Source organism: Nannospalax galili, unplaced genomic scaffold, assembly GCF_000622305.1.
Source record: "Nannospalax galili isolate Female #2095 unplaced genomic scaffold, S.galili_v1.0 scaffold77, whole genome shotgun sequence".
Classification (NCBI taxonomy): Eukaryota; Metazoa; Chordata; class Mammalia; order Rodentia; family Spalacidae; genus Nannospalax; species Nannospalax galili.
In genome coordinates this window covers 1156326-1164093 of record NW_008341457.1, presented here as the reverse complement: position 1 = coordinate 1164093, position 7768 = coordinate 1156326, and the positions used below count along the sequence as shown (strand labels likewise).

The 7768-nt window shown below is 57.9% G+C and overlaps 2 protein-coding genes across 17 annotated transcripts; one reads left to right on the top strand and one right to left on the bottom strand.

Moving 5' to 3' along the window:
* Positions 1-1045: 1045 nt before the first annotated feature.
* Micos13 (mitochondrial contact site and cristae organizing system subunit 13) lies at positions 1046-3372 on the bottom strand. 2 transcript variants are annotated; one of them, XM_008836945.3, is made up of 4 exons: positions 3237-3372; positions 2286-2463; positions 2063-2117; positions 1046-1258 (listed from the first exon to the last, which is right to left on the bottom strand). In XM_008836945.3, exons 1-4 carry the CDS (start codon positions 3263-3265, stop codon positions 1161-1163), a joined length of 360 nt encoding a protein of 119 aa, XP_008835167.1. In that variant the 5' UTR covers positions 3266-3372; the 3' UTR covers positions 1046-1160. The 2 variants fall into 2 exon arrangements, with proteins under 2 accessions (XP_008835167.1, XP_017654645.1); XM_017799156.2 differs by lacking the exon at positions 3237-3372 and adding an exon at positions 2945-3208.
* Positions 3373-3481: 109 nt separating this feature from the next.
* Positions 3482-7542, top strand: Hsd11b1l (hydroxysteroid 11-beta dehydrogenase 1 like). 15 transcript variants are annotated; one of them, XM_029565300.1, is made up of 8 exons: positions 3492-3621; positions 4563-4613; positions 4708-4826; positions 5090-5201; positions 5444-5535; positions 6209-6302; positions 6405-6570; positions 6646-7541. In XM_029565300.1, the coding sequence occupies exons 1-8, from the start codon at positions 3606-3608 to the stop codon at positions 6836-6838; spliced, it is 843 nt and encodes a 280-aa protein (XP_029421160.1). In that variant the 5' UTR covers positions 3492-3605; the 3' UTR covers positions 6839-7541. The 15 variants fall into 15 exon arrangements, with proteins under 15 accessions (XP_008835158.1, XP_029421160.1, XP_029421161.1 ...); XM_008836933.3 differs by lacking the exon at positions 3492-3621 and adding an exon at positions 3700-3753 and having other exon boundaries at positions 6646-7542; XM_008836940.3 differs by lacking the exon at positions 3492-3621 and adding an exon at positions 3710-3753 and having other exon boundaries at positions 4697-4826; positions 6646-7542.
* The last annotated feature ends 226 nt before the right edge of the window (positions 7543-7768 follow it).

Sequence of the window (7768 nt, the reverse complement as noted above, 5' to 3'; positions counted from 1 at the left end):
GTGCCTGTTGGGCTGGAAGGGCACAGCCTTCTGAGGTTCCCAGCTGTGCAGGTGATGCCACGCTGAATGACACCTGTCTCCATATCTGTGTACAAGTCACTCTTGAAGCAGGAGGCCAATTCCTCCCACCAGTGCACCCTAGCATCCTGGCCCCTTCTAGAACCTCCTTCATCACCCCTCACCTCCCACCCCCGGCCCTTCTAAAGCCGCCTCCACCTCTCACCCCAAGTCCCCATCACTTGCACAGGCTGGTAATGGGGAGGACCCACAGCTCAGGGCATCTCCATGGGAAAGTTTACAGCACTGAGGTCTCCACTTTACCTGTGCAGGGTGCTGGGGGGCCCCACCAGCCTCCTGAGGCTGGTTTCCCACTGGACAGACATCCTGTGTGGTTGGGTGTGAGGGACCCCTGAGCTCACAGCCTCCTGGGGAGACAGACGCTTTCAAGCCCCAGGCAGCTTGATGCAGTGTGGGAAAGGAGTTTGGGGGCATTGTCCCTGGGGAAAGCATCCTTCTGGGGTAGAATGCTGGGAGACCCAAGTGGCTGGTACCTCAGGTTGTCAAGAACACAAAGTGAGGGTGACAGAAAAGGACTGAGAGAAGACAGGATGGAGGGGCCACAGACATGGTGACCCCTGCTGGTCTGTAGGTGAAGCTTACATTCAGGACTCTTCGAATTCCCTGCTCCCCTAAGCCTCTTCTCAACTCTTTCTGGGTACCAGAGATAGCCCAGGGGTTAGAGCACTGACTGCTCTTGCAGAGGATCGGGGTTCAGTTACCAGCACCCACATGGCGGCTAACAAATGCCCATAATTCCAATTCCAGAGGATCTAATGCCCTCTTCTGACCTCTGCTAGTACTGGACACACATGCATACACACATACAAAACACTCAAAAACCAGCCAACATTTTCTGGGTCCCAGCAATTGTGTCTGTGGATCACAGGGACCCACTGTCAGCCAGAACTCCACACAGCAGCCTGCCGACAGAGGTACCCCAGGCCGTCCCCTAGTCGTCCCCTACACTTGCCAGCCAACAGACAGGAGCAGTTCCAAAATCCTTTATTGGGCCTGAAAGCTGCGCTGAGTGGGGTCCCTAGTCTGGTGGACTCTGTGACTCCTGGTCCTGTTGGCAGTTCTGCTGGGACAGGCAGCCTCTGCTACTTGGCATGCTCCTTCACGTACTCCCAGCCTTCCTTGGAGTACTCTCGGGCCTTGGTGGGGGCCACGGACAGAGCGGACATCACGGACATGATTCCTGCAGGCACAGTGCAGGTGCTGGGGAGGCCGCCACCTTGCACAAGCCACCCTCAGCCAACCCCCTGGGGAAGCCTGCAAACCTGCCAGCAGAGAAACAGGCAGGAATGTGGCCCCGTCTGACTCACTGGACAAGTTCCAGTGGCGGGTTCTGGGGGTTTTTGAGACAGGGTCTCACTATGCAGCCCTAGCTGGCTGGCCTGGAACTTCCTACCCATCTCAAAGATCTGCCCGTCTCTGCCTCCTAAGTAATAGGATTAAAGATGGGCACTCCACTGCGCCTGGCTTGTTTGGGGTTTTTTTAGTTTTGTTTTGTTTTGGTCTTTTTGAGACAGGGTCTCCCTGTAGCCCCAGCTGGCCTGGAACTATCTACGTAGACCAGGCTGGCCTCGAACTCACAGAGATCTGCCTGCCTCCGCCTCCCAAGAGCTAGGATTAAAGGTGTGTGCCACCATACCCGGCTTATTATTTGGGGATTTTTGAGAGAAGATCTCACTATGTAGCCCAGCTAGCCTCAAGCTCTCTCTTCCTGCTTCAGCCCTTCTCAGTGCACTACCACACCCAGCTTTTGTGGCTTTGTTAAAAGAGACAGGTTTCCTGTGGCCCAGGCTATGTAACAGGATGACCCTAAACTCCAGGTCTTCCTGCCTCTACCTCCAGAGTACTGGGATGACAGGTGTGCATCACACTCAGGCCTTTCTACTTTTAGCTCCATAGGCAGCACACAGAAGCTGAATAGGAAAGAATTGGCTGGGCAAACAGCTGGGGAACAAGGCATTCCCCAAGCACAGGGACCAGGGTCTACCTGAGTTCCAGAAGTCACGGAAGTTCGGAAGGTTAATCTTTGGAGAGGCTGGGAGCTGGAGAGAAGAGAAGAGAGGTTGGTGCACAGGGATGTCAGCAGCCCCTCACCTCACCCCAGAAGCTCGGGGCCTCAACCAACCGGGCTGGAGCAGGCCCCAGGGCCACCCCAAAGCTGATCTGTCAAGTCCCAGCCTCACTCTCAGCCCCACTCCCAGCCCAGGTACCTTTGGCATCTCCAGACCCGTCTGCTGGCACACATACTGGCTGAACTGGTACATGGCTGGGGGCACGACCTCCTCCGCCTTTCGCAGGGCAGCCTCACTCTTGTCACTGGGCCCCAGCAGCTCCTGGTCGTAGACAAGGTAGACTGCGCCGCCTGCCACACTTCCTTTGATGAGAAACCTGTGGCAAGCCCAGTTCAGGAGTGCTGTTGCATCTCACCCCAAGGGGTCCGATTCTGGGGCACCCTGAGAGCCCAGGGAACCCAGATCTTTCAAATTGCCTCCTCCGACGACTTTTTACGTGTAAAATGAGGCTTAAATGGAGATAGTGGTACTGGAGAGATGTCTCAGAGGTAAAGAGCACTGACTACTCTTACAGAGGACCAGGGTTCAGTTCCCAGCACCCACATAGCGGCTAACAACCGTCTTGTACCTCCGGTTCAAGGGGATCCGACGCTCTTTTCTGTTCTTCGTGGGAACTGTACGATAACGGTGCACTTACACACATGCACGCAAAACATACACAGAAAATGAAGATTTTTTAAAAAAGAGACTGGCTCCTTCGAATTCTTGCAGATAGCGGGATAGCTTACACTTAAGACCCTGACTTTCCAGACGTCTTAGAGGGAGTCCCCGGAAGTTCCCTGTATGTCACTCATTACCTCCAGAGAGGCGAACGGCAGGATTTCCCACGCATGCCCATTGCACAAAAGGGTAAACAGACTCGAGGTGCTCTGGCACAGTGAGCCAAGCCTCAAGGGCTCGAAGGGAGGTCGGAGGGAGGTGACCGGTCCTCACTTCGCCAATAAGCTGTTTCCCTATGTGGACCATGAAGAGCTGAAGGCCAGACACAACTGAGAATGAACTGCCGCGCGGCACCAAGCCGCAGGGCACAGGTGCCTGCAACAGGAAACATTTCTTGAAGGCTCGGAGCCTGCCCGGCTCTCCACGCACCTCATCAGCGACCACACTCGGGCCACCATGGTACCTCGATCCACTCGTCGTACAAGGACAAACGACTCGCCCTCCGCTTCCGGTGGGCGGCGCCGCGGAGGCGCCTGGGAGATGTAGTCCCCCTAGTCAAACTGCAAAGGCCGACGGGAGCGTTAGACTTCACAACAGGACTGTTGGAAGCTCGGCCGCCGCAAACCTTTCTGGGAAATGCAGTCTGGAACGACCCAGAATGAGACAGGACGCAAAGCCTCCAGAGAAATGTAGTCCAGTCCGAGCCAAAAGGGGTGACGGCGCGGTGGGGGTCTGGAAGGACGACGGGTGGAGCCGGGGGGAAGATGCTGGAGAGTACCCCCACGCCCGCGCGAGGCAATGAACATCCCTGTGAGTGAGTTAGCCTGGAGGTGGTTGCCATGGCAACGCCAGGGGTGGCTTCTGCCGAGAGGCGGGTCTTCGGTCACGTGACTGAGCCGGGGCGCGGCCCGGGATCAGGACCGCATGCTGGAAGAACCAGGAAGAGGTTGTTGCCTGGCAATGGCAGGGCGTACAGTCCCCGCCCGAGGGAAAGGGGGGGTGGGGGGCTCGCGATCTCGTGATTTGGGGACGCCCTATAGGGCTTGGCAGGGGGCGGGCGGAGCACTAGGGAGAGGAGGAACTAGAGGGACCATCGGTGGGGGAAACTGAGGCCCAAGAGGGTGAGTAGGGCGTGTTAGGGGTTACATGCCCGCTTTGTGCGAAGCTAAGGCGGGACGAGGTCTTGTGCTTGAGCGTTCTGACAGGGTTTGAGTGCTGCATTCCTCCCTCCTGTGGACTGCTGCAGCCACACGCCCATCCACTACTATGCACCCATCCACCGATCCATCTATCCATCCAGCATCCACCCACACGTTCATTTAGCTAGCCAGTCCTTCCCTCTACGCATCTATCATTCATCTACTCGTCTCTCTGCACCCATCCATTCATCCACTGCTCCATCTACTCATCCACACATCCATCTATCGCCATACCCACTGGCCATCTTATTGTCTGTCCATCTACTCACCTACCTCCCATCCACCCATCTATTAACCAATCCAGGCACCTCTCCATGGCTGAGGACTTAGCTGTGCAAAGGCCATGGGGCATAGGGTACCCAGGTCGGGCTGAACAAGTGGAGAGGGCTTCCAGGACCCTTTACCCCAAATGCAGCTGGGCGTATTTTTGGCAGCGAGGAATCAAGATGAGATCCTGCCCACCACACAAAGGCCGGTCTTCCCGGGCTGTGCCGCCATCTTTTTCCCGTTGCAGGCCCTGGGGGGGGGGGGTCAATGCAGGTACTACTTCTCACAGGACTGGGGGCCCTGTTCTTCACCCTCTATTGGGATGACAACTTTGACCCAGGTAAGTGGCAAGGAAGGGCGAAGGGAGGAATTCCGTGGCTGTCCTGTTACCCCCTCAGGCATAGCACCTCTAATCCCTGTCAGCCACCCTCCAGGGAGCCGAGTCCTGCTGACTGGGGCCAGCACAGGAGTTGGTGAGGAACTGGCCTATCAGTACGCCCGCCTGGGCGCCCACCTGGTGCTCACGGCCACCACTGAAGCCCTCCTGCACAAGGTAGGCCTCCCTAAGTCTAGTTGAGTAGTGGGGGAGGCTACAGGAACAGAAAGAAGGTCTGGGTTCTTGACTCAGTTTCCTATGTGACTGCGGGCAAATGAACTCCCCTTTCTGAGCCAGTTTCATTTGTTGAAAGAAAAAGTACTTGTAGTGGGTTGTACCAAGGTGCTTGCTGATAAAAACCCAGCGCGGAAGCTTCCAGAACAGCAGGGAGGGGCGGGCAGGTGGACCGGGATCTACAGACAGCTCTGTCCCCCCACCAGGTGGTCGGAAACTGCAGGAAGTTGGGCGCCCTGAAGGTCTTCTACATTGCAGCAGACATGGCCTCCCCCGAGGCACCCCAGCACGTGGTGCAGTTTGCGCTGGACAAGCTGGGTGAGGGGCGGGGCCTGATATCCAGGCTTTTAGGGCTGGGACCTAAAATTCGGGTGCGGGGTGATAGAGGGGGCAGCAGGAGAGACTTATGGGGTCCTGGGCTTCTGATTATCTCAAGGACTGGAACTCTAGATTGGCCACCTCAAGGATGGGGAGAAAACAAGTCAGGGAATGCAGGGCTCTGGTACGCAGAGGGGAGACTTCAAGGGTCAGCCCCGTGCTAACCGTCCTATTTGGATCAGGGGGTCTGGATTACCTCGTGCTGAACCACGTCGGAGGCGCTCCGGCCGGACTGAGAGCCCGAAGCGCCAAGGCCACCCGCTGGCTCCTGCAGGTGCTCAGAACCTTCCAGGCCGCCAGCTAGCACTGTAGGACCACGCCCTCCCAGCCAAGGCCACGCCCACGCCCGAAGTGGTTCTGCTAGCTGCAGCTGCTCAGGACAGCTTAGCTCAGGGCTATGAGCCCCTACAGTCCTCAGTTCTTGGCCTCGCCCTTGGGCTAACACTCAGCACCTCCCTCCTCCTTCTGGGTACCGCCCTCTAGCTTTGGCTCAGCCCTAAGCGTTCCTACACCCAGAGGCCCCGACCCTCCCTGCTTTGGCTACGCCCCCGTGGACCCCTAAGCCCACCCCTTGGTTCAGCCTCCCTGCTCAGTTTCGGGCCCCACCCCCCGCCTTGGCTCCGCCCACCAGGCTGATGTTCAGGGTGTGGGCCCCACTCTCTAGCTCTGAACTTGGGTTCAGGCCTCTTCCTCCCACATTGGCCCCGCCACTAGCTAACTCTCAGTTCCTGGGCTACTCCCTCTACCCCTGGCTTCTCCCTAGACTGGGTTCAGCCCAAAGCTTACATCATGGCTGCAAGTCCCGCCGCTCTGGTCGTGGCCCCGCCCCCAGCTGGCTCCTGGGCCGCAGGCTCCGCCCCTCTCCTTGGCCCCACCCCCTGCTGTCCTCTGACCCCGCCCCCACCCGGCGTAGCACCTGGCCGCCAACGCGCAGTCGCCCCCTGCAGGTGAACCTACTGAGCTATGTGCAGCTGACGTCGTGTGCGCTGCCCAGCCTGGCCGCCAGCCGCGGCTCCCTAGTGGTCGTGTCCTCTGTGCTCGGTGCGTGTCCCCGTCGGGAGCAGGGCGGCCATGGCTTGGTGCGGGTGAGGCTGGGCTCGGGCTGCCCTGCAGCTGCTGAGCGGTCGTGCTCCCGCGCCGCAGGCCATGTGCCTGCGTACTTCTCCAGCCTGTACTCGGCGGCCAAGTTCGCGCTGGACGGCTTCTTTGGCTTCCTGCGGCGGGAGCTGGACGTGCAGGACGTGAACGTTGCAATCACCTTGTGCGTCCTGGGCCTGCGCGAGCGTACCTCGGCCACCGAGGGCGTCAGGTAAGGCCTAGGCGACAGCAGGGGGCGTGCACAGCCCTGGCTGCAGTCTCCACCATGCCCTCTCGTCCCCCCCAGGGGCATCGGCAGTGCCAGGGCTGCCGCGGGACCCAAGGCAGCCCTGGCTGTGATCCGTGGAGGTGCCACGTGGGCTTCAGGCGTCTTCTACCCGTGGCGTTTCCACCTGCTGTGTGTGTTGCGGGGTTGGCTGCCGCACCCGCCTGCGTGGTTCATCCGCCAGGACCTCAACGTCTCCATCGCAGCAGCCTGAGCTCTGGGGCCCCGGGGCAGCGCATCTTCGCAGCTGTCTAGTGCAGCTACGCCCAGAGCCAGGAAGCTCGGATTGACTTCTGACATCTGCTCATAGAATTCAAGGTGCACAGGGCCTCTGTAGGAACTTGCTGGACCCAAGGCTCCAGAGGAGCAGGGCTTGGGGAGTGTACTTTGGGCTGGATCCAGTCCTCCCTTCATAATAAAAGTTCGCTTCTCTGGTATGCATCTATTGAAACTTCTCAGGCCATAGTGGAGGGTGGGAGGCTGAGGTGAGAGGACGGAAGCCACCTTGGGCTACATGAGAACTCAGTTGGTAGAATGCTTGCCTAGTATTCACGAAGCCCAACCCAGTACTGCACAAAATACTGTGATGGTGCATACCTGTCATCCCAGCACTCGGGAAGTAGAGACAGCCGGATCATGGCCTGGTCTACATAGTGAGTTCCAGGCCAGCCAGTGCTACATAGTGAGGCCCTGTCTGAAAAAACAAAAACCAGTCTTGAGATTGTGAGATGACTCAGCAGATACAGGGGCTTGCTGTACAAGGTTACATTCCTGACAACCTGAGATTGGTCCCTGGAACCGACGTGGAGGAAAGAGAGAACCAACTCCAGCACGTTGTTCACCACGTGCTGTGGTACGTGCATGCGCTCAGGCAGACACAGACACAGTGACACACACACACAAACACGGAGACACACTCAAAAAGTATGCAAGTGCATATATATACTTTTTTTTTTTTTTTGGTCTTTTTTGAGACAGGATCTCCCTGTAGCCCCAACTGTCCTGGAACTCACTATGTAGACCAGGCTGGCCTTGAACTCACAGAGATCTGCCTGCCTCTGCCTCCCAAGTGCTGGGATTAAAGATGTGCACCACTACGCCTGGCTAAACATACTTTTTATAGGTTGAGGAATTGGGGAGATGA

Bases quoted from the DNA above. Each gene is read 5' to 3' on its own strand.
- Micos13 (XM_017799156.2), bottom strand. From the start codon at position 2,985: ATGGGCATGCGTGGGAAATCCTGCCGTTCGCCTCTCTGGAG. The intron at 2,464-2,944 runs GTAATGAGTGAC...GGCTTGCCACAG, and splicing joins TGCCGTTCGCCTCTCTGGAG to GTTTCTCATCAAAGGAAGTG. The intron at 1,259-2,062 runs GTAGACCCTGGT...CTGTGCCTGCAG, and splicing joins CCGTGACTTCTGGAACTCAG to GAATCATGTCCGTGATGTCC.
- Hsd11b1l (XM_008836932.3), top strand. From the start codon at position 3,572: ATGCTGGAGAGTACCCCCACGCCCGCGCGAGGCAATGAACATCCCT. The intron at 5,536-6,208 runs GTGCTCAGAACC...CGCCCCCTGCAG, and splicing joins CCACCCGCTGGCTCCTGCAG to GTGAACCTACTGAGCTATGT. The intron at 6,303-6,404 runs GTGCGTGTCCCC...CCCGCGCCGCAG, and splicing joins GGTCGTGTCCTCTGTGCTCG to GCCATGTGCCTGCGTACTTC.